A 24,808-nucleotide genomic window follows, 5' to 3' on the forward strand; every position below is an offset into this window, starting at 1 on the left:
TTCTTCCACATTCTTGAAATCACCCAATTGATCCAGAATTTTCTCACTCAAATTCTCTTCCTCCGGATTGTAATCTATGAACAAAGAAACTCATGAATCATCACAAACAACGAGAACATCAAATAAACCTCACGCAGGATCCAGAATCCATGACAACGCAAAAAACGGAACAACGAGATTCTAGATTCCAAATCACCCAAAATTCGCGGAAATCAAATTGATTATCCTAACATATTATCTTCATAACAATCAATCAATCACCAGAAATTATCAATTTCTCTACCAGAAGAATCAATCGAATCGATCACCAGATAGTGTCAATTTCTCCACCGGAACAATCAATCAATCACCAGAAAAACCACACCGATAATCCAGAATCCATGAAAACGCGATGAAATCCAAACGGATTTACAGAAATTACTAGCATAAACGAAACGCAGAAAAACTCTTAAATCCAAAACGCCAAACTCAGAACTGATTCGTTCGTTGAGAATCTAGATCGATTACCTGGAATTTGATTCCGCGAAACTGAGAAACAGAGAACCAACTGCGTTTCCTCCATCTTCTGTGACTGAGAGACCTTTGAGATGCGAAGAATAAAAAAGATCGGAGAAGAGAATGAGCAACGGATTTCTTCAAGCTACTTTGCGTTTGCCGCTATCATCTGTTTTCGAATTCCCTCCCTCTCTACGCCACAAAATTTAGTTACTACTCACCCCGAAAGATGGGCCTTGCTTTGGTGGGCCTTTTAGCCCATTTTAATTCACGCCAACCGACTTAAATTTTTGAATAGGTGTGGAAATTTTCGAAACATATATGGAGGGTAATTTGAATACTGAGATGAATTAGAAGATAGCAAAGAAAGAGTTGTAATCTTTATTGGCAAAAAGATTAAATAAGACTAGTAAATCGAGTGAAATTGTTCGTCATTATTGTTTAAATTTCTACCTTTCGTTTTCTACAAATGATTAATAAGAATGTCCTTTTATTTTCTTATCAAATAGTGCTTGAAACTTGACAAAAAAAAAAAAAAAAAGTGCTTGTAACCAAAAACAAGAAAAAATGAAATTTAATTTCAAGATAGTTAGAGCTAGTGTTTTTAACTAATTTCCTAGTATTACTTTGTTTAGGTTCTCTAAATTCTTTTTAGTTCCTTGGATACTTCCATCAGTTGTTCACTAATGATGTTCCCTGCAGCTCTCATTTTTTACTGGTTATGAAATTCGTTTTGTTTTCAAAGGAATTTGACTAGTCATTATAAACAGCTCAAAGTTGACTTTTGGAACAGTTGACTATTTGGACTAACATAATATTTAGACTGAAAAATAAATTCATTTCTCTAATGTTCGGGAAGATAAAGCTTTCGACTTTCGAGTATAAAAGAAATTAGAAAGAACAAGAGGGAAGCAATGGGTCTTACTTTTAGTCTTTCTCTTTTTGAAAGGTTTTGCTTTCACTCCCACTGTGTTCTCATGTCGTCCGTCACTCTTTCATTCCAATATTTTCAAACATTTTTCTCGAAGTTTGAAATTTTGTATAGCTTCCTACTACTATTTTTGTATCTTCTTTTCCATCCAACCATAGTTAGTCATTATCTTGCATTCTTATGTTGAAGAAAAATGAGATTGTAGTTGGAGCGATGGAGATGGTTCGCACATAAGTATTGCGAAGATAGTCCTAGTATTTAGATAATTATTATTATGTGGCCGTTACCAACATAAGAAAATGAAGCCCAAATTCAGAGTTTTTGCATATTACGTGGTGTGGATCCCGTCTTTGCTTTTGCTTAATCACCCACTGAAATTAGCCAGAGGGTGCCAAGTTCAAGTGCCCTAAATGCAAGGCCAAGCTGACATTGAAGGTAAACCTCTGATCTTTTTTTTTTTTTTTTTTTTTTTGTAATGCATTGTAAAGATTTTATAGTCACTGTTTGTTTGTACAGGAGAATGGTAACGCCATATTGTACGATGATACTACTTTCACGGATGAGGAGCTTGAGCGTTTGGCACGGGTTATATTGGGCTGTATATTGGGCTCTAGGCCTTAGTCGTTAAACCGACTCGTAGAAAAGCCGACTTGTATTGTTGCTTGGTCGGCAAGCTTATTTTAGGGTTTATCATTCTTGTATAAATACTTTGTAAAGCCGTTCATGAATACACACACGATTCATACAATTCTACATGGTATCAGAGCCTAGATCCTTCTAATCGATCTAAGCTTCTAAATTTTCTTTGCTTTAAAAAGTTTTGCTTTTCAAAGCTCTTTTCTTCTTCTGTTTGTGTTTTTCTCTTGATTCGTGAGATGGGAGACGACGAGAAGAAGAAGATGGTTGTGGCCGGCGTGTCCGGAGAGAAAGTTGCCATGTCCCCCTACTCGATCTTCTCCTCTGATAATCCAGGGGTGATGATCACGTCGGTGCAGCTGAAGGGTGATAATTACAACGAGTGGGCTACAGAAATGTTGAATGCTCTGCAAGCCAAGAGGAAGGCGGGTTTCATTGACGGGTCCTTGAAAAAGCCGTCTGAAGAGATGCTGACTGGGATTCGTGGCTAAGCGTGAATTCAATGATTGTTGGTTGTTTGAGGACGTCGATCGAGCCGCGTGTGAGGTCGACAGTGACTTTTATCACCGATGCTCACAAGTTGTGGGAAAATCTCAAGGAGCGTTTCTCTGTCGGAAACAAAGTTCGTGTGCATCAGTTGATGGCTAAGTTGGCCTCGTGTAGGCAAGAGGGACAAGCGGTGATTGATTACTATGGTCGTTTGGCGAAGATGTGGGAAGAGCTGCAAACTTACAAGCCACCACCAGCTTGTACTTGTGATGCGGCTGCAGCCTATGAGAAGGAGAGAGAAGATGAAAGAGTTCATCAATTTGTGATGGGTTTGGACGAGTCTCGATTTGGGCATGTGGTGACTGCGATCATTGAGGCGGATGTGCTGCCAGATCTTGGAAAAGTTTACAACAAAATCATTCGGGAGGAAGATAGGTTGAATTCTGCAAAAGTTCGTGAACAGCAGCAAGATGCAGTTGGGTTTTTGACTCGACGGGAGACCGGAGAGTCAAGTGCAGCTCGCCGTGATGGAGGTGGTTTCGGGATTCAGTCATCACAGACTGGAGGCGGAAACAGAACCCGTGATCGAGCTTGCTCCAATTGTGGAAGGTCCGGTCATGAGAAGAGCACGTGTTGGCAGATTGTGGGTTATCCCGAGTGGTTCTCTGAGAGAGGAGGCAGAGGTGGACGTGGTTCTTTCAGAGGAGGCGGTCGTGGTGGTTACTCCGGCGGGAGAGGAAGAGGACAAGTGAATGTTGCGTATGCAACAAGTCAGAATCCAAATGTTGCGACGTCTCCGGAGCTCACTCCAGAACAAATGTTGCAAGCGCTATCTCAAATGCTGAAAGAAAAATCAAATGGTGGTTCTGATAAGCTCATTGGTAAGATATATGGAGATGTGATCCTTGATACAGGGGCTTCACATCACATGACGGGAAATTTGTCGGTTCTTGTAAATCTCAAGAATTCTTCCCCTTGTACTATTGGTTTTGCAGATGGTAGTACGACGTTGTCAAGACAAACGGGCGTGTTCCGTTTATCAGATCGTATAAGCTTGCATGATGTTTTATATGTGCCTGATTTAAATTGTTCTTTGGTATCTGTTTCGAAGCTTTTGAAACAATCTAATTGCTTTGCAATTTTTACCGATACGGTATGTGTTTTGCAGGACCGGTTTTCGAGGACGCTGATTGGAGCCGGGAAAGAACGTGATGGGGTCTACTATTTTACGGATGTCAAGGCTGCCCGAGTAAACACAGTTCGGAAAATTGATGAAGTGTTGTGGCATCAGCGGTTGGGTCATCCCGCATTTTCAGTTTTGTCGTCTTTACCTTTGTTTTCTGGTGTTTCTATTTCAGCTAGTCCAAGTCATTGTGACACGTGTTTTCGGGCTAAACAAACTAGAGAGATATTTTATGATAGTATTAATAAAGCAAGCGAGTGTTTTTCTTTAATCCACGTTGATGTTTGGGGTCCATATCGTATCAAAGCCTCTAATGGAGCCGCGTATTTTTTGACTATCTTGGATGATTTTTCTCGTGCCGTTTGGACGTTTTTGTTACTTGAAAAATCAGAGGTGAAGAGTGTTCTTCAAAATTTTTGTGCATATTCTGAAAAACAATTTGGCAAGACGGTTAAGATGGTGAGAAGTGACAATGGAACAGAGTTTATGTGTTTGTCTACTTTTTTTTCGTGAAAAAGGAATTGTGCATCAAACTACTTGTGTAGGAACACCACAACAAAATGGGAGAGTAGAGAGAAAACATCGGCATCTCTTGAACGTTGCTAGATCATTGTTATTTCAAGCAAGCATGCCTATAAAATTTTGGGGAGAAGCGGTTCTAACAGCAGCTCATGTAATTAACTTGACGCCAACAAAAATTCTTCAAGGAAAGAGTCCTAGTGAGGTGTTGTTTGGTAAACAACCTACGTATGATGAGTTGCGGGTGTTTGGATCATTGTGTTATGCTCATAAACAAATACGGGACAAGGATAAGTTTGTGTCACGTAGTAGGAAGTGTGTTTTCGTGGGTTATCCTTTCGGAAAAAAAGGTTGGCAATTATATGACTTGGAAACAAATGAATTCTTTGTTTCTCGTGATGTAGTCTTCAAGGAATGTGAATTTCCTTTTTCTAAAGAAACGCCACCAGAGAACTCTAGACGTGTTGCTATTGAGTCGTGTGATGAAGACTGGTTTTTGGACGTGTCGGGAAATATTGAAAACAGGGGGAGTGTTGTTGAAAACGAAGGCAGTGGTACCAACGACAGGGAGAGTGCCCCAGAATCTCCTAATGGTACAAATTTAATTACTCATGGTGATGACGTTGTAGTACGAGATCAAGATGCTAGTCCGGGTGATCTTGATAACGCCATTTTGGAAGTAGGTCCTGTTTTAGTGCCTAGGCGAGTTGAGGAAGTTGTTGTAGATGAAAATTCTAGTAGTGTTGGTGTTACACAGCCTGAATCTGCTTTGGGTCAAGGCAAACGTACAAAAATGCCATCTGTTCGATTGCGAGATTATGTGTTGTATAATGCAGAAGCACAAAACAAGACCCATCACGTTCCCACCGATAACTCCGTCAGCAACTCCCTCGACACGGTCCAAGGTAATTCACTTTATCCTTTTGTTGATTATATATCCGACGCTTGTTTTTCGGTTCGCCACAAGGCTTTTCTTGCAGCCGTAAGTGCTGAAGTCGAACCAAAGAATTACAAAGAGGCCATTAGAGATAAGCGTTGGACGAATGCTATGGGTAAAGAAGTTGGTGCTCTTGAAGAAAACAAAACGTGGAGTATTGTGGATTTACCTCCGGGGAAAGTGGCTCTCGGAACAATGTGGGTTTATAAAATCAAGTATCACTCCGATGGAAGTATAGAACGGTATAAGGCAAGACTTGTGGTGCTTGGAAATCGTCAAGTTGAAGGTAAAGATTTCGATGAAACTTTTGCACCTGTTGCAAAAATGACTACGGTGAGAGGATTGTTGCGTATTGTGGCTGCTCATAATTGGGAAGTACACCAAATGGACGTCCACAACGCTTTTCTTCATGGTGATCTACATGAAGAAGTATACATGAAACTTCCGCAAGGTTTTACTCATCCGGATCCGAATAAAGTTTGTCGATTGCATAAATCACTTTACGGACTACGCCAAGCACCGCGATGTTGGTTTGAAAAACTTACCACGGCACTCACTAAGGCCGGCTTTGTTCAGTCTTACTCTGACTACTCACTGTTTTTTTATTCTCGTGGACATGTTGAGATTCGAGTTTTAATATATGTGGACGATCTTATTATTTGTGGAAACGATGGTGAGGCAATTCGCAAATTTAAAACATATCTTGGAGAATGTTTTTATATGAAGGATTTGGGTAAGCTCAAATACTTTCTTGGTATTGAAATTGCTCGTAATGAAGAAGGTTTTATGTTAACTCAAAGAAAGTACGCTTTGGATATTGTGAGTGAGACGGGTCTCCTTGGTTCGAAACCAGCTGCTACACCAATGGAACCAAATCATCATTTGCTTTCGGATACAAGTGATTTTCTTCCAGAACCCGCACAGTATAGAAGACTCGTGGGGCGTCTTATCTATCTCACCAACACTCGACCCGACCTCTCTTATTCTGTTCACGTTTTGTCGCAGTTCATGCAAAAGCCACGAGAGCGACATATGGAGGCTGCTCTACGTGTCGTGAAATTTCTTAAAGGAACGGCGGGACAAGGTATTTTACTAAGTTCTAGTTCAGATTTGCAACTCTCGATCTATTGCGATGCCGATTGGGGTACATGTCCATTGTCTCGTCGATCTTTGACGGCTTATGTTACGTTGCTTGGTGGATCTCCAATTTCTTGGAAGACTAAGAAACAAAAAGTGGTGTCACACTCTTCCGCTGAAGCCGAGTATCGTGCGATGTCTATTGCTACACGTGAGATTATATGGTTACGACAACTCTTCACTGATTTGGGGTTCCCGCCAAGTAAACCAGCTCGTTTGTTTTGTGATAGTAAGGCCGCCCTCTATATTGCTTCTAATCCTGTCTTCCATGAGCGAACAAAACATATTGAGATCGATTGTCACCGGGTACGTGATGCCATTAAAGATGGAGTGATTACTACTGCACACGTTGGTACTAAGGAGCAATTGGCGGATGTCTTGACTAAGGCGTTAGGGAAAGTTCAGTTCGTGTATCTTATGTCCAAGTTGGGCGTTCATGACCCTCACGCTCCAACTTGAGGGGGAGTATTGGGCTGTATATTGGGCTCTAGGCCTTAGTCGTTAAACCGACTCGTAGAAAAGCCGACTTGTATTGTTGCTTGGTCGGCAAGCTTATTTTAGGGTTTATCATTCTTGTATAAATACTTTGTAAAGCCGTTCATGAATACACACACGATTCATACAATTCTACAGGTTAAGCCTTGGTGGCTGATAGTTGACAAGCTTGAGCGTTAGGCATTCTTGATGGCCTTAAACTCTCTCTCTCTCTTCTCTCCCTCTAAACTCTAGTTTGCTGGTTCGGAACTGGCCTTAAACTCTCTCTCTTCTCTGCCTCTAAACTCTAGTTTGCTGGTTAAGAACCATTAAAAATTACTCTCTGATGGTTTTCTAAAAGCTGTTTTGATGGATGTTTAGTACGTTTACTTTGCTAATTTCTACAAACAATTAGGATTATCTAAATTGACAAAGATCTTTGGAAAAGGGAGAGCAAATTTACATGTAGGGATCACGAAAACATTGTTGATCTAAACGGAAATTTTGAAGAAGTGTACCAGCGAATATTTTTTGAGACAGAGCATAGATGAAGAAAACGTAACGTATTTTTTTAAGCTTTTTGACCAATTATTAAGTTTTTTGACCAATTCAAATGAAGACTTTCTTTTATTTATTTATATGGATTACTTGATGTTAATTTGATAAATTCAAAAAGAATACGACAGCGTTTAAGGTAATTAGAGTAGATTAATCACAATTAAAATAATACTTGTTTAATACCATACATTACAATTTTGATAAACTGAAGCATTACAATTGTATCAACATGTCACTAAATTGATCTACAACACGTCAACACCAACAACCAAGTAACAAAGACGAATACTGACACATTACTGAAATCGAACAAGATTGCATCCTCGGGATTTCGGAGGTATAATCTTCAACCTCAAGGGTCTATTCGAAATTCTCTTAAACTGCCGTGGCTTTGGTGGAATAATTTGATTTTTAGGGGCTCTTTTGAAAAGTACTTAGACTTCAACACCAAAACCGACGTTCTCTCATCTCCGGCGCCGGTAACTCTCACCTTCTTCTCATTGGAAACATTGTGTAGAAACTTATGCTTCAATAGCTCTGAAGCGCTTCCTCTCAAGGAAGAGACTAAAGGATTACTTGCGAAATACACTTGTAAAAATTGCCTTGCGTCCCAAGGAAGAGACTCTGATCTCTTGTGCTTTCCCATTCAACAAAAGAGGCAAAAGCTTCTTAGAATCTTCCAACTGCCATGGCGGTTCTCCGGTATACATCTCCAACACGATACAACCTAATGACCACAAATCTAGGGCTTCCTCAGCGATCCCGTTTTGAACAGATTCTGGCGACATGTAAAGAGATGTTCCCAAAAACGGAGAATCATATTCCCAAAACTCTGAGTCTTCTCCAACTTTTGTCGAAATTCCAAAATCTGAAATCTTCAATTCATATGATACACTGCCTTCACAAGTACGAGGAAACACGAGAATATTTTCCGGTTTGAGATCGCAATGAACATAACCGTGACTATGGATAGAGACAAGTCCTTCAAGGATCATACGAGTGAAGTCTCTGATCATCGAATCAGTCAATAATCTTGTTTCCATTAAATTAAAGAAGTTAAACTTCCACCAGCTGCATACTCCATTACCATTCTATAAACTCTGATTCCGTAATCATTGACACCTCTCGAGAGACTTGTCCCGCAAGTTTGCACGATTCTAGGACATTCTCTGAGTTTAGATAGAATCTGAAACTCTTTGAGGAGAGATTCGAAGTCTTGTGGGTAAGAGGTTTTCACGGCTTGGTAATACGGATTCGAGCCGTCGGGTTTTGTGAATCTGACGAGATCCACGGAACCATACGAACCTTTGCCTAAGGGTTTCATAAACTCCATGGACGGAAACATTCTTCACTGCACTGAAACCCTAATTAAATCTGAATTTGGGATTTGTTGAGAACAAAATAAAAGAGAGGAAATTTAGACTTTGTGGCTGAAATTGAAGAATATGAGAAGGAAAAAAAGGAAACTAAGAGCATGTGCAATGCAAGTTTCTCACCATAGTCTCTCAACTATAAAAGTAACAATAAAATAAAAAATAATAATATTTAATTACGTGAGTCTCTCAAAAAAGTGGAGAGAGGTTCTCAAAGTCTCTCTACTTTTTTTAGAGACTCACGTAATTAAATAATATTATTTCTTATTTTATTATTACTTTTATATATGAGAGACTTTGGTGAAAGACTTGCATTACACATGCTCTAACAAAAAGGAAATTGAATGACGCGCCGGAAAGATCTGCCGTTGATTCAATCATCAAATGGATCTTACCCGTCTGATCAGGCCGTTTTGGTCTTTGGACTTAAAAATTGGATTAAAAATATAGCCCAATGTGAAGGAAATATATATATATATATATATATATATATATATATATATATAGCCCAATGTAATAATAATACTTAGACTCTTCTAAACTCTTATCACTCACTTCCTAAACCACATTCACAGTGTACTAAACTACTTATTATAAGTCAAGATATCAATTATATATTTCTTATCTTGTTATGCCCGGTCTAACTAGTCCTAACACATGGGACATACTTAACACTTCATAGTTAGAATTACAATGACAATTACCACATAATTTTTTTCAAAAGATCAAATCCTGATTGGTTTTTGTTTCAGTTTCGGAACTAGCTTATTTCCATCTAAGTAGGAGATTCATATAGATATGAAATTTGTAACGAAATTATACCATATGGTTAACGAAATTTTGTATATTGTTCCGGACCAAGAAAGATTATTATAAGTATGTGGCCGTTAGGCGTTAGCCCAACAGAAGAAAATGAACCCCAAATCCAGTGAGTTATGAAAAGTACAAATATCTTAAACGAGAAAAATTCATATTTTCAATGTTATTTATTACAAAAAAAATATCTTTTGAAGATATAATATCAAATTACAATGACTTTTTTCCTACGAGAGTATATACAAGGAATAAGCTAACGTGTTAAAAAAAAAATCAATTGGAAAGAGAGGTGAAGGTTTAATATATTCACACAACTTGTAATAGATTAGCATGTTTGTCTACTTCGAAGACTCTTCTTCAAGTCAAAGCTTATGATTCCCACACGCAGTCTCGCTCCATACCTCAACGTTATAACTTGAAAAGTTCGTATTTTCTTGACTATATAACGTTGGTCCACTTCATGGCGGTGGAGATGAGGTGGGCTTCTCTTCTATGTTACACCTTCTGATGTGTACATGCATGATCCATGGTCTTAAAAAAAGTTTTATGTCTTTGGTCCCATTAGGCTGTGCTTAAGATATTGTCAGAGATTGGGACTGTTGTAAGTATTCCAGAGATCATGGAGGTAAACTCAATTCTTGAAACTATATGCTTCCGTTTTCTAGATTTGTGACAAGCCTTTTCATTAATATTCTCATCTCTTTGACAACTTAGGAGGAGGAAGATGTCTGGTTTTGGACACCGTGTGTACAAAAACTATGACCCACGAGCTAAAATTATCAAGAACCTGGCAGATAAAGTATTTTCCATTGTTGGAAGGGATCTTCTAATTGAGGCAAGTTATGTCTGCTAATACTAATACATTTCGGTTTAAGTGAAAAAAAAATCATGTTTCCAGTAAACGAATATGTGTTTGACAGATGTAACTCTGGTGTCTGCAGGTTGCTTTTGCTCTTGAGAAGGCAGCTCTCACTGACGATTACTTTGTTAAGAGAAAGCTTTATCCAAATGTTGTTTTTCTATACTGGATTAATACAGAATTTTGAATTCATGTGCATTGTTCATCACTTGCTCTCAACTTCATCTAAATCTGCAAACTTGGACCATTAAAATATAGGGCAATGGGATTTCCACAAGAGTTGTCCACAGAGTTTTATTCGCAATTCCTCGTATGGCTAGATACTTGTCACATTGGAAAGAGTCGTTGGATGATCCTGACAGGTATTAGTTGGTCTCTTTCCAAGAAAAATTAGAGAAATTAAAGATGTTTGTTTGAAAGTTGGATAGTTCATAGGCGGTTAGTGAATGAATGTGTACACGGGCGTGTGGCTGAGGCATTAGACACAAGTAAAGGAGAGAATGGTGATGGATGAGTCGAAGGAGTCAGACAGATTGGGGCAAGTCTTGACTTCAAAATGCATCAAGAAGATGTCTACACAACAGTACTTATTCTGTTTGAACCTCAAGATTGATCTTGAAGGATTTGCTCGTGTGGTAGAGAAAATGCCACAAATTGTAAGCCTGAAGAGTTACTATCTAGACGTTAAAAGTTATACATGAAATATACCGCGATGAGCAGAGTATCACCATTGCAGTATATGTTTTTGATTACAGAATAATACTTCATATCATATGAGAGTATCTTAAGTATACTGTAATCCTCGTATATTGAATTAGCATGACAGAAAAAGAAGTCTTCCCTTCATGTGCTGAAAATATCAATGTTTTCTTATTTTCGAAAGAATCTGAATCAGTTGAGACTCTTGACACAAACCAAAAAGTTCCTAATCCAAGAATAATAGCTCCTAAACCAACAAAATCCGAATCACAAACAAACTAAAACAAAGAAAAATATCTGAATACTCCCTCACCGATCATAAGCCCAAAAGATTTTTTCACCTCTGTTCAAGTAGTTGTTGTTGTTCTTGTTTTCATTCTTTCCTGTGATTCTCTGAGATATGCTTCAGCTTTTCTACCTTGTAAAAGTTCCCTGAAAACACTTTTCACTTTGGTTTCTCCTACACCATGATTCTCCTTCATGTACTTGATCATCTCAGGAAGAGTGTAGAAATTCTGATAGCAGAACAAGTAGCTATCTATCCGTCGTCGACCTCTCACTTTCTGCTGATAAACGACAAATGGTATGAATCAGTGAGAATTACAATATGTAAAATCTAATATATTATATAAAGCATCAGCCAGAGTTTGAATTACTTGTGCTTTAGTAGTAGTAACACACTCCCCATCTGATTTCTCGGCCTCAAACGAGCTTCCAGAATTTGTTGCCATTCCTCTCTCTTGCAGAAGCTGCAAGTGTACGTCTTGGGAGGCCATGGGATCACGCTGCACCAGCGGCACTGAACCTGCAGAAACACAACCAACAGCATCTAAAGCCGCAGTATTTGATGGCATTATCTACAACAATCCACAGGAAAAAAAAAACAGAACAAAGGTAATTACCTGACTTCTCTTCAGGAATGACAAGGGCTTTTGATAGGTTGCCTTCCTTATGCGCATCAGTAGGTGCCTCTTCGCCTGGTTGTGTCCGTCCTGCACAAACATAAACAACAGACGTAGTATTTGAAGCCAAGCGAAAGAAAAAAGCAGAACACAAAAAAAAGACATGGAATTACCTAACTTGTCCTCTTCATGAATCACTGAACCTGCAAACGACGACATCACGCAATCGACGGAGCAAATCGGAGAGGAGGAGCACTTTGGGTCTTGACCTAGTTTAAGGGATGTATCGGTTAATACTGACACACTACTACTGAACCGGAACAAGATTGCATCCTGGGGGTTTCGGGGGTATAATCTTCAACCTCAAGGGTCTATTCGAAATTCTCTTAAACTGCCGTGGCTTTCTTGGAATAATCTTGATTTTTAGGGGCTTTTTTGAAAAGTACTTAGACTTCAATACCAAAACCGACGTTCTCTTATCTCCGGCGCCGGTAACTCTCCCCTTCTTGTCATTGGAAACATTCTGTAGAAACTTATGCTTCAATAGCTCTGAAGCGCTTCCTCTCTCCAAAGGATTACTTGCGAAACACGTTTGTAAAAACTGTCTTGCGTCCCAAGGAAGAGAGACTGGGATCTCTGGTGCATTCTCATTCAACAAAAGTGGCAAAAGCTTCTTAGAATCTTCCAACTGCCATGGTGGTTCTCCGGTATACATCTCCAACACGATACAACCTAATGACCACAAATCTAGGGCTTCCTCCGCGATCCCGTTTTGAACAGATTCTGGCGACATGTAAAGAGATGTTCCCAAAAACGGAGAATCATATTCCCAAAACTCTGAGTCTTCTCCAACTTTTGTCGACATTCCAAAATCTGAAATCTTCAATTCATATGATACACTGCCTTCACAAGTACGAGGAAACACGAGAATATTTTCCGGTTTGAGATCGCAATGAACATAACCGTGACTATGGATAGAGACAAGTCCTTCAAGGATCATACGAGTGAAGTCTCTTATCATCGAATCAGTCAATAATCTTGTTTCCATTAAAGAAGTTAAACTTCCACCAGCTGCATACTCCATTACCATTCTATAAACTCTGATTCCGTAATCATTGACACCTCTCGAGAGACTTGTCCCGCAAGTTTGCACGATTCTAGGACATTCTCTGAGTTTAGATAGAATCTTAAACTCTTTGAGGAGAGACTCGAAGTCTTGTGGGTAAGAGGTTTTCACGGCTTGGTAGTACGGGTTCGAGCCGTCGGGTTTCGTGAATCTGACGAGATCCACGGAACCATACGAACCTTTGCCTAAGGGTTTTATAAACTCCATGGATGGAAACATTCTTCACTGCACTGAAACCCTAATTAAATCTGAATTTGGGATTTGTTGAGAACAAAATAAAAGAGAGGAAATCTTTTAGACTTGTGATTGAAATTGATGAATATGAGAAGAAAAAAAAGAAACAAAAGGAAATTTAATGACGCTCACGAAAGATCTGCCCTTGATTCAATCATCAAATGGATCTTAACCGTCGGATCAAGCGTCCCTTGTTAAAAACCCTTCACGCCGTTTTGGTCTCTGGACTTAAAATTGGATTAGAAATATAGCCCAATGTAATAATAATACTTACACTTTTCTAAACTCTTATCGCTCACTTCCTAAACCACATTCCCAATGTACGTACTAAACTACTTATTATAAGTTAAGATATCAATTATTTCTTAACTTGTTATGATCGGTCTAAGTCTAACTAGTCTTAACACATGGACATTCTTGACACTTCATAATTACAATTACTGAACCGCATAATTTTTTTCAAGACACCATATTCTGATCGGTTTTAGTTTTAGTTTTAGTTTCGGAACTAGCTTATTTCCACCTACGTAGGAGATTCATATAGATATGAAATTTGTAAAGAAATTACTCATACCATATGGTTAACGAAATTTGTGTATTGTTCCGGACCAAGAAAGATTATTATTATTGTGCGGCCGTTAGGTGTTAGCCCAACATAAGAAAATTAAGCCCAAATCCAGTGAGTTATGAAAAGTACAAATATCTTAAATAAATAAATAAATGAGAAAAAGTCATATTTTCAATTTTATTTATTACAAAAAAAATAATATGTTTTGAAGATATAATATCAACATTCGATGAGTCGATGACTTTTTCCTACAAGAGTATATACAAGGAATAAAAAGAAGCTAACGTGTCAAAAAAAAATCAATTAAAAAGAGAGTTGAATTTTTAATATATTCACACTTGTAATAGATTAACATGTTTGTCTACTTCGAAGACTCTTCTTCAAGTCAAACCATATGATTCCCACACGCAGCCTCGCTCCATACCTCACGTTGTAACTTTAAAAAATTCGTATTTTCTTGACTATATGTGCTCCATTTACATTAATCCTCTCATATTATTGGGACAAATTGTATCATCATCATACATCTAGAATTACTGTCGACATGTTATGTATAAATGGTATGAATATAAAGAAGATTGCAATCCTATTTTTCAGAAATTTCTATATTTAATCTAAATTAAGAAATAAAAACAAATCCGAGTAAAGTCAACAATGTCTTTTTGGAAATTCATGAGTGTGTAGTATGTCCCTTGAATCCAAGCAAAAGCTCTGAAGAATAAACAAAAGTTCAAAAAAATATCTTAAGAAATTAACATAAAAAAACAATTTAATTACACAACTTAGATCCCTTCAATCTATTATAGTAACTTGTTATTAACTTGTTCTACCAAAACAAAAACGCTTCATCATGAGCTCTGACAACAAAACAAATGATGATTCCGACCGTTCGTTTTGGCAAAGCTCGACTTCTTACGATGCCAGCAGCAAGATCATGCTCGTCACCACCGTTTCCTTCTCAGTTATTATCCTCATCGTCTTCGTTTATTATCTCTACGCAAAATTCGTTCTTCGCCGCCGTAGATCCACCTTCCAAGACCTCTCGTTCTCCGTCGTTTCTCATCCGCCCAAACGTGGCCTCGACACTCTAGTCATCGCTTCTCTCCCAACGTTCGTGGTTGGAGTCAAGAATGAAGTGGCGGGTACGGAATGTGCGGTTTGTCTAAGCTTGTTGGAGGAGAAAGATAATGCGAGGATGTTACCGAACTGCAAACACGTGTTCCACGTGACTTGCGTTGACACGTGGCTCACCACGCAGTCCACTTGTCCCGTTTGTCGAACTGAAGCCGAGCCAAGTCCAAGGCTTGAGCCTGAGCCTAGGGAAGGGCCAGTTGGCGACGTTGCACCGCCGTTAGATTTCGTGGGGGTAGATAACAAAACCGGTGGGTCATCGGTTTTGAGGTTAGACTCGTTTCGAAGGATTTTGACAAGGGAAAGATCTTTGAACAGGCTCGATCATTCTCGCGTTGAACAAGATCGAGAATTGGATATAGAAAGACAGTGAAATCATATAGTATATACACACATACGCCGGTTTAAAAATGTATAAACACACATGCATCCATAATTAATCCTTAATTCATGAACAATAATACGTACGTTTGTGTACTCAAATCGTTTGTATGTGTAAATATCATGGCACAGTTTTTGTATGTTACTGTAATTTTTACAAAAACATTGTTGCTTAACGTGTGAAAAGGGGAAAAGAAAAAAGAGAGTTGAACTTGTAATATTCAATCGAGACAATTTTCTAATTAAGGTATTCAATGTGTGTGAGTGTGTCTACATCGAAGACTCTTCTTCAAGTCAAACTTTGTGGTTCCCACACGTATCCTCACAGGCTCACACGTTTTAACGTTTAATTTTCGTATTTTCTTGACTATGGCTATCATCATGTTTTATATCATTTTTAAAATTTATTGATCGCTGTATTATATTTATATGTAAACACTAATATTATATGTTTAGAGTGGATGTATTTATCTATTGTATAAACTAATTTGCACCATACAAATTTGCAGCATATGAGACTAATTAACTCTTCATACACTGAAATAATGATAGACAATTCAGTCTATATATGCGAGCTAACTCCTAATACCCTGAATCATATTAGGCAAATTCAGTCTACAACTTAATATACATAGGATTTTGATATTTTCCAAACTTTATATATACAATTTATAATCTTCAAACCTATCACCTATAATAATCTATAATCTACAAATTAGTCAACAATGGTGAAATTTCTAAACCCTCTTGAAAGTCTAGCTATCTCCCCAAGTTTCTAATTCTATCTACTTCATAATTTTCTCCACCCACCAACTAAAGTATAAGCCTTGGAAAAAAAAATCAAAATAAGATATTCTAAAAGTCCTTTATTCCCTCATATAATACATCAGAAGTTAGTAACCAATTTTGTTCACTTTCCTTTCCCATCCACTGAAGAAAAAAGGCTTCACAATGAGCTCCAACGACAGAGATCCTCACTGGTTTAACTCCCAACACCACTCGTTCTGGCCTAATCCGTCTAGTTACGATCTTAACAGCAAGATCATGCTAGCCGCAGTGGCTTCTTTATCCGGAGTTATCCTCATCGTCTTCGCTCTTCATCTCTACGCAAGATTCGTTCTCCGCCGCCGTAGAGAAGCTTTCCGTGGTCTCCCCGTCGTGTTCCGCCACTCTTTTGAGATGCCAAAGCGTGGCCTCAATCCGGCAGTCATCGCTTCTCTCCCTACTTTCACTGTTAGAACCACTGATGGCGTGGCTACATCCGCTACTGAATGCGCAGTGTGTCTAAGCGTCTTAGAGGAGCAAGACACGGCAAGAGAGTTGCCCAATTGCAAGCACATCTTCCACGTCGACTGTGTTGACACTTGGCTCACCACTTGCCCCACTTGTCCTGTTTGTCGGACCGAAGTTGAGCCAAGACCGAGACTTGAGCCTGAGCCAAGGGAAGGACCAGTGGGTACTGCACCGCCGTTGTTGGAGGAAACCAGGCTGAATTTGACAGTAGAAGCGGGGACCTCTTCTTCCTCGGATAACAAAACAGTTGCGTCCTCGGCTTCGCGATTAAATTCGTTTAGGAAGATCTTGACAAGGGAAAGATCTTCGAACAGGATCAATCATTCTTGTGTTGACCAAGATCGTGTAGCGGATCTTGAGAGACATTGAGTTGACATAGCGATACATATAATGCATATAAATCATATACACACATCGATAATCTTTAATTTATACTATACCTTCCTTTCTTTCTTACTAAATCATTCTCTGTTTTTGGTTTTGGATAGTTTTGTGTAATGGAACACTATTTATATGCTAGTCAAGAGCATGAGTGTAACTATTAATATGCTTAATGAAACGAATCCCCATGGAGAATGAGAACATTTTCAGAAAATTTGCTTTAATAATATTTGCAACCTCTTCTATGTTCTACAGAAACTGCATAATATTGATCAATAAATGAACAATATACCATCAAGATAAAAGCAATTCTCGAGGAGAAGTGAAGTAACTTCATCCTTCTAATCCAGAAACTAATGAAAAGTGCTATTCAAAGATTTCACTCAAAACCCATCAAACTAGGAATCATTTCTAAAAGACGATCGAAAATTGCTCCAAACAGACTATAATGACACACACAAATGCTAATTACCTTGAAGGAAACTTGCATGTTCCTTGACCTGAAAACAAAAATAGCATTAAAAGCATCAAACTTTCAACACATTTCAATTTGCAAATGTCATTCATAATCGAAATTTGAATTTTCCATAACTAGAGACTCTAAATTTCTCTGAGATTCCTCCACTATCTCCTAGACTATCCCGAAAATAAAATGTAAAACTTACTAGGATTCAGTGAAGTAACAGCTGCGTTGTTACTAAAGTTGCAAGCTTCATCTGCGAGACCGTTCTTCAGATAATAGTTATTGAAAACATACGAAGCCATCTTCACTATCATCAGTGGATCGTAGCAGGATCCGCCTTGCTGAATCCCGCCGCAATCAGCTCCTCCGGGACCACAAGCCCAGTCAATGGTCGTTTGAAGTGCCGAATCCTCAGCGTTGTTCTTCGCCACGCACTAGAGCTCCGTCTCTAAAACCTCACCACTAAACTCCGCAGCAGCAGCAACCGTGATGAAGAGAGAGAGAGAGATGCATTAGGAGGCAGTGAGATTGAGAGAGATAATACACGATCATTTTTAGATTGATCGATTTTGTAGAGTGTGAATTTGAAAGAGTCGAATAGATTTTGGAGTTTGTTGTGATGAATGTAAAGATTTGGGTGAATAGTGTAATATTTTAATTCTTACCGGTTGTTGAACTCGGTTAAACTGATTTGGGCCGTGTTAAACTCCCTTGGCCCATATTTTTAAGGGCCTATAATGAAGGGTTTTTAGCTGCTCTACTTGATAAAAAGACTGGACTCTTTAGCTCCTTAACCTTTTCGATTTCTATAAGAAAAAAAAAAACAATCATGGATTCTCCTGCGAATCCTTTTAAACCTCGAGAGCAAGGTACAATCACTATTTCGCGAAACCTGATCAAGGAAGCTAACGTGGAAGAAGAAGTCTGTGAAGCTTCAGAGACACATTCTGGTCCGGACAAAATCCGAATTTTAGAGTCAGTGTCGGACGAAATGAGGAAATCGCAGGAGGCTGAGGAGGTAGATGGTAGTGATCAGAAACTAGAGGTGTCGATTGAGGAAGACGAGATTGATACTATGGATTCAAAAGCCATGAGCTTTTCTTTTAATTGTCACGGTGGTGGGCCAAAGCGGAAGAAAAAAAACGATAAGAAACGTAAGCAACAAGAAGAGAAGTCGAAGAAGAAGCTTAAGGTACTTGTTCAAACCTTAAAGCTCGTACCTTTCAAGCCATTTAAAACCTTAGATTTTGCTCGTTATGAGAGTGTCTTGAAGACTCTTGGTCTGTGGGATTTTGTGCATTTGGAATTTGATCAGGATATGGATTATGGTCTTGTGGCTCAACTTATTGCTTACTATAGTCCAGAGGGTAGGTGCAGTTATATAAACGGGTCTAGGATTAAACTTAGTCGTGCGGATTTGGCTCGAGCTTTGAAGTTGCCTAATAAGAGAGAACGTGTTGTCATTCTAGATGAGGATAAAGAACTTCTGGAATCAGATGAATTAATTAGTTTTGTTAACGAAGTTGTCTCTAATTGGATGCTACTGCATTGTGATGATGCGTGGATGATGCCAGATAAAGTGGTGGAGTGGAAGAAAAGTATAAAGGAAAAGCAATTGGATAAGCTTGACTGGGCTGGATTGATGTGGTTCATGGTTGAGAAAGTGTTGAAAGCGGAGCCTCCACTCGGGGATTGTTTCTATGCGTCGCATCTGCAGATGGTGATTAGATCACAGAAAATAGATCTATTTAGGGAGCAGGCCAGAGTGGAGAATAGTTATGTGAAGGTGGAGGATTTGTTGATCAAATCTCCGGAAGCAGATACACCAAGGGAACAGTCAAGAGTGGAGGATGTTGAAGTTAAAGTGGGGGATTTGAAGGTAAAGGATGATATTGCTGCTTTAAATCTAAGAATGGATGATGGAGCTAGTGACTCAAAGGAAGAAAAGTGTGTGGAGGAAGGTATGATCGAACTGAATCTTGGGAAAGTGACTGTGTCTGAAATGGCTGCTGAGGAGGAGCATCATCCTGAGGAACAAGCAATGGATCTTGAGGAAAACAAGGAACAGCCAAAGGATCTTCAGGAAACCAAGGAAGAAGGAGATGGAAAATGGCTTTTGAATGAAGACAGCCATGCTGGCTCACATTTTCTTCAGGGGTGTGATGTTGGTGGTGCTACTGTAGGATATGAAAGGAACAGGACAGGACATAAGAAAGTGGGAGAGTATGAACTTGAAGATGAAATTGAGAAAGATGGAGAAAAGCACAACGGAGGGTTTTTGTTGTTTCCAAACGGTGAAACACTACACCAGGAAAATCTGATGTTGGGAGATACATCTCCATTAGGTTATAATTCTGAGCTACAGATTCATGGCAATTCTACTGGTGATTTCATGAGATCTAGGGCTGTCATGCATATGGTTCCAGGTCGTTCTCACTTTAGGAATGACAACAAGAGAGAGATTGATCACGAGAATGATATTTCGTACCATTTTGATAACCCTGCTAGTACTAAGAGGTTGAAGACACCATATTGGGATGACAAGCCAGTTCCTTTTGACGTGTGCATGGAGCAGATTAAGCACTTGGCAGATAAGGCTAAGTTATCATATGCCGAGAAAGACCGAGCTTGTGGAGAATCGAATATGAGGGAACAGATGTTGCTTAATGAACTGCAAAGGAGGGAAGAAATAATTCAGCAATTGCACAAGAAAACTTACGAAGAGGAACACAAGAAGGATGTAGAGATCTATAAGCTTGAGAATGAACTTCGTATGATGACAAGTGTATTAGCCTGGTACCAGAAAGCTTTAAAAGAAACACAGAAGGCATGTAGAAAGCACAGGAAAGTTTGCCCTTTGCGTGATAAACCGATATACAGAGATGTTAAAGGTACTGGAGGTTTAGTATTGAGCACTGCTGAAATCGAGAAGCTAAGATTGAAAGAAGAAAAAGAAGAGGGGATGAGACGAGCTCTAATAGAGAGACAAGTAGAAGAATTTGGAAGCCTCTGGATAAAAGAATATGAAGTGAACCTTAAAAAAAAAGTAGAGCTGCTTGACGAGAAGCTGACCGGGTTCCAAAATAAGGTGAACCTCTTGAAAGAGACAGTTTCAAGACGTGTAACTATACCTGGAAGATTTGATGCAACATCAGACACTTAAGAAGGTACTTTTCTCTTTTAAACTCAAAACTTTGTTACTCAGTTAGTGTTTCTCACACAGTTATGTAAATAATCTATGGACGATTGAAGTGGACGAAGAGAGCCTGAGATTCTAGTCATCAAATACTTACTGGCTTCTTCTTTGGTGGGAATTTGCAGAACCGGCATGGATCCAAGAAGAAGATTCAAGAACCCAAAATGAAGTAACATCGGATCTTTAGTAGCTCTGTAGTTATGATCTTTAGTAGCTCTGTAGTTTTTTGGTAGATTTTTTTGGTTTGTAGACATTAGCCAGTGAATGTAGCCAATAACGATCAAAGCATCTTATGAACACTACTCTTTATCAACTACATTTCAGTCATCTCTCTGGTTTGGTCTTGGTTTAAAACAGTAGTGACCAAAAAAATTAATTAGTAATTACAAACTTTGGAAGGCTTCTTTGTTAATTTTCTTCTTTCCCCGAATTCAACTGTGGCCACTTGTATCATCATTTCGAACCATTCAATTTTAAAATGAAATATATAATTAAAATAAAAACCCAAATCTTGAAAATAAATATCAAAAATCTTTCAAGGATAAATAAACCAAAACCAATCATGAAACGAAGAACGTAGTGGTCCAGTCAAGGAAGTAAGGAACACATCACGTGAATTCACAGCTTAAGCCTTTCAAGGTGTGCCCACACGCGTTTCTCTTTTCTCTTCTTTCCTTTTCACTTCCATAAGTTTTTTTTTATTGACCAATTCAGAATATACTTTAAAAGCTATCATTTCCGGTATCTCCTAAACAAAACAGATCACGAAAGTTACCAAATATCAGTTATTATTAAAAATCCCAGAGTTTTAGACTATTATTTCTTTAATTTTAAGATCACAGTACATTTTTGTATATTTTCTTCATTTGTCTTTTTCTTACATGAGTGGATGTTACCCTATGATTTTACCTTCTAGATTCTATATGACGTCAACATATTGTTTTATTACTTAAAATAATTCAATGTCGTTAAATGACATATTCATATGTTGATTGATACTACTATTTTAAAAACCCGTTGAGTCAGAAAAAGGGTGTAACATCCATTTATTAGCTATAGAATACTTTTTGCCGTTCAAAGCAGTGTTTTTTTTTGTTGATACTCTAGATCACTTTAGAATAGAAATAATCAAAAATTTAGAACAATGTTTATAACTTTTTACGATAAGAAATATCATTTGGAGTAGACAATGATCGAAAATAAACTACTGATTTCCGAATAAATCTTAATTAATTAGTACACAAATCTTTATACACTCCCAAAAAAAAACAATAACAAATCAACTAGTTCTTTGTACAAACAACAATTGATGATCCCCTTCCATCAATTCCCCAAGAAAAGAAAGACGACATAAAGAGAAAAAAAATAAGATACATCAAATTGAATTCATCACAACTTAAAAACAATGTGATTAGAATAAAAAATGTCATCTTCTGAAATTCTTAGCCTAAAGAGATTTTATAGTCAAGCATTTTTGCCAAGAAGAGAGAGAGAGACATGTTGTTGATGATGATTAATTTATGAGACATTGAGGAGCTGTTCTTGTTCAATAGACGGCTTGATGTCGACGGCTGAGGTAGCTCCGGCTCCGGTCGCCGGTAAATGATTTGCATTCTCCATCGTCTTGAGGCTTTGTTGATTATACACTTGTCGAAGTCTCTCTATTTCTCTCTTCAATGCTTCTTGATGTGCTGCCAAATAATATTATTTCTTAATGTCAGTGATTGGGCGTGCTAATATATTGTCAGTGATATATAATTGAATGCATGGTCGAGAAAATGAAAAAGCTCATAAACACACATATTCCATAATTTCCTCGACAAGTTTACATGAGAATTCAATCCAAAAGTTATGTATGCAGAGAAACAAGAATAATTTTTCTTATTGATTTTAATTACTAGTATACATAGTGTTGTCTTTTGTTGTGGTCATAGATTTTTCCGAATATTTAAAGTGTGGTTTATAATTATATTTAAGGAAATTAATAGGTGTAGTCAAAGAGTGAAAAAATAAAGAGAGAGAAGAGAAGCTTACCGTCTTTGAAAATCTTGTCTTGAGATAAAGCAGCGATTCGTTGCTTGAGAGCGCTATTGTCGACGTTGAGAAGCAAACGCTGATGATCCAAGAACGCGACTCTTGGCGATAACACTGACACTTCCGCCTTTAATTTCAATTTAATTTGTTTGCACAAAAATGATTAAAGGTCATAATCATCATAAATTATTCGATTAATTAAAAAGGTTATAAATGTTTGTATATGTACCTGCAACGAAGTGACGCTACGTTCGAGCTCTGATATGTATTGTAGTTTCCTCACCCTTGATCTCTGTGCTGATTGCCGATTTGCTAATATTCTGTAGAAACATTCAGAAATATTTATTTAGTTTCTGTGAATAATGAAAAAAAAAACATTATACGGCTACTGATGTGACGCTAATTTTTCGGTAATTACTTTTTAACAAAAAATTTGGTACATCGTAAACAAATCTGAGTTGATATTTTTACGTGCATGCATGTTCTTGAATAATGTTTTTACCTCTTAACCCTTTTGGGATCGAGAATCCGGTTGCCGGAGCTATCGCCGGAATTGTTATTCGACGCCGTACCATCCTCTGGCTCTATCTTGCATTGGCTCTGGACTTCATCGTTATTGTTGTTGTTGTTATTATTGTTCATGTTATGATCGGCCGGTGGTAATTCTTTGTTGTCGTCGTTGATGCTATTGGACGGCGTGGATGTGTTCGAGGAAGAGCCGGTGGGCCCCACATTGTTGTTGTTGTTGTTGATATGGGAAGGATTATTATGAAGGCCGTCTTCGTCGGTGAACATTGACATGAACTGTTCGTCGTCGAACCTGTCGAAGTGGTGGTCTTCGATGCTGACGGTTGGAGCTTCGAGGAATGTGATAGAGTCGCTGATGGAACGACGGTGGTTGCCACGGCGAGACGCTGAGAAGTCTAGGAATTCGTCGACCCATGAGGGGTTTTGTACGGCGGTTGTAGCGGCGGCGATAGCGGTCGCGGTTGGGGTAGTGAAAGGAGAGAGCTTTTGGGAAGAGAAATCAGGCCAATGTTGTGTCATGTTGGGGATTTTAGGAGGAAGTTGTGCCATTGAAGAGAATTCTTTATATCTCTAAGGCAATAGAAGAAGAAAAAAATAGATCGATCTTGATCCAAAAAAACTACCAAAGAAAACAAATCTGAATTTTCAGGATTGGGGAAGGGAAAAAAAACCTTAATTAATAATAATTACAAGAGAAACTAACTTAAACCCAATTCAGAAAACCAAAAACCTAGATGAGAAAAACAAAGGAAAGAAATTGAGACAAATTGGAAGTGGAATGAGATCAATGTCCTAAACCATAGGAAGATAGAGAAAGAAAAATGAAGGAGAGGAGAAAACGGAACAAGAGTAACGAAAATGGTTATGTTTAACAAATGGTAGTTATATAAATAGAAGGAAGTTAAAAATGTAAAAAAAAAAAAAAAAGAGAGAGAACTAATAAAGGAGATAAATAGAGAGATATCTTATATAAAAACTTATGAAAGAACATAATAAATTCGATGTGATCAAAGTGTTTATTATCTCTCTGAGTAAGGTCACATGGAGGGAGATATTGAGATCGAACAGCTATGAAACAGCTGTCTTGAGAAGTGAGGCTAAGTTCTCAACGGTATTACGTACTGGAAAGTCTCCTCCACTGGTTTTTTTCCAATCTATGTACGAGATTTGGAGGAGGAATCATGTCCTTGTGACCTTTCTTTTGAGTTTGCTTACAATACTGTTTTCTCATTGTTTACTATTTATCATCAATGTAAACATTCTCAATTTGTTAAATGTGGTTAATACGTTTCTTTCATATGTATGAATGTCCATATAAACGCAAAAGTCTATATCTCGTATTTGTTGCTAATCATGTGTAAATTAATAATTTATGTACGAGAGAGTGTAAACCTACGTCAACGAATTACATGATTTATAGCACACAATTTCATCCATATATAGAATTAAGTCGAATAGATCAACA

General features: G+C 38.2%; 5 protein-coding genes, 1 long non-coding RNA gene and 1 pseudogene across 10 annotated transcripts; 3 read left to right on the top strand and 4 right to left on the bottom strand.

Moving 5' to 3' along the window:
- Positions 1–6,967: 6,967 nt before the first annotated feature.
- LOC9317901 lies at positions 6,968–8,823 on the bottom strand (annotated as a pseudogene).
- Positions 8,824–11,255: 2,432 nt separating this feature from the next.
- Positions 11,256–13,353, bottom strand: LOC9316048. 4 transcript variants are annotated; one of them, XR_002332442.1, is made up of 4 exons: positions 12,182–13,353; positions 12,009–12,098; positions 11,763–11,911; positions 11,256–11,672 (listed from the first exon to the last, which is right to left on the bottom strand). XR_002332442.1 is itself a non-coding variant. In XM_021027332.1 (4 exons), the coding sequence occupies exons 1-4, from the start codon at positions 12,225–12,227 to the stop codon at positions 11,454–11,456; spliced, it is 501 nt and encodes a 166-aa protein (XP_020882991.1). In that variant the 5' UTR covers positions 12,228–12,312; the 3' UTR covers positions 11,256–11,453. The 4 variants fall into 4 exon arrangements, 1 of the variants encoding a protein (XP_020882991.1); XM_021027332.1 differs by having other exon boundaries at positions 11,256–11,669; positions 12,182–12,312; XR_002332443.1 differs by having other exon boundaries at positions 11,256–11,669; positions 12,009–13,353.
- A 1,245-nt stretch (positions 13,354–14,598) lies between these two features.
- LOC9317904 (RING-H2 finger protein ATL40) lies at positions 14,599–15,647 on the top strand. Its single transcript, XM_002879935.2, has one exon. It carries the CDS (start codon positions 14,787–14,789, stop codon positions 15,438–15,440), a length of 654 nt encoding a protein of 217 aa, XP_002879981.1. The 5' UTR covers positions 14,599–14,786; the 3' UTR covers positions 15,441–15,647.
- Positions 15,648–16,033: 386 nt separating this feature from the next.
- LOC9316049 (E3 ubiquitin-protein ligase ATL41) lies at positions 16,034–17,282 on the top strand. Its single transcript, XM_002879936.2, has one exon. The coding sequence runs from the start codon at positions 16,400–16,402 to the stop codon at positions 17,108–17,110; it is 711 nt and encodes a 236-aa protein (XP_002879982.1). The 5' UTR covers positions 16,034–16,399; the 3' UTR covers positions 17,111–17,282.
- Positions 17,283–17,325: 43 nt separating this feature from the next.
- On the bottom strand, positions 17,326–18,154 carry LOC9316050. Its single transcript, XR_002332534.1, has 2 exons — positions 17,788–18,154; positions 17,326–17,622 (listed from the first exon to the last, which is right to left on the bottom strand). It is a non-coding gene; the product is annotated as an uncharacterized LOC9316050 (long non-coding RNA).
- Positions 18,155–18,397: 243 nt separating this feature from the next.
- Positions 18,398–21,097, top strand: LOC9317905. Of its 2 annotated transcripts, none has more exons than XM_021027828.1 (2): positions 18,398–20,752; positions 20,897–21,097. In XM_021027828.1, exon 1 carries the CDS (start codon positions 18,415–18,417, stop codon positions 20,746–20,748), a length of 2,334 nt encoding a protein of 777 aa, XP_020883487.1. In that variant the 5' UTR covers positions 18,398–18,414; the 3' UTR covers positions 20,749–20,752; positions 20,897–21,097. The 2 variants fall into 2 exon arrangements, with proteins under 2 accessions (XP_020883487.1, XP_020883485.1); XM_021027826.1 differs by having other exon boundaries at positions 20,907–21,097.
- A 909-nt stretch (positions 21,098–22,006) lies between these two features.
- Positions 22,007–24,261, bottom strand: LOC9316051 (basic leucine zipper 34). Its single transcript, XM_021028809.1, has 4 exons — positions 23,318–24,261; positions 23,045–23,135; positions 22,816–22,942; positions 22,007–22,472 (listed from the first exon to the last, which is right to left on the bottom strand). The coding sequence occupies exons 1-4, from the start codon at positions 23,890–23,892 to the stop codon at positions 22,300–22,302; spliced, it is 966 nt and encodes a 321-aa protein (XP_020884468.1). The 5' UTR covers positions 23,893–24,261; the 3' UTR covers positions 22,007–22,299.
- Between the last annotated feature and the right edge of the window lie 547 nt (positions 24,262–24,808).

The sequence above is a fragment of the Arabidopsis lyrata genome, assembly GCF_000004255.2.
Source record: "Arabidopsis lyrata subsp. lyrata unplaced genomic scaffold ARALYscaffold_4, whole genome shotgun sequence".
NCBI classification, from domain to species: domain Eukaryota; kingdom Viridiplantae; phylum Streptophyta; class Magnoliopsida; order Brassicales; family Brassicaceae; genus Arabidopsis; species Arabidopsis lyrata.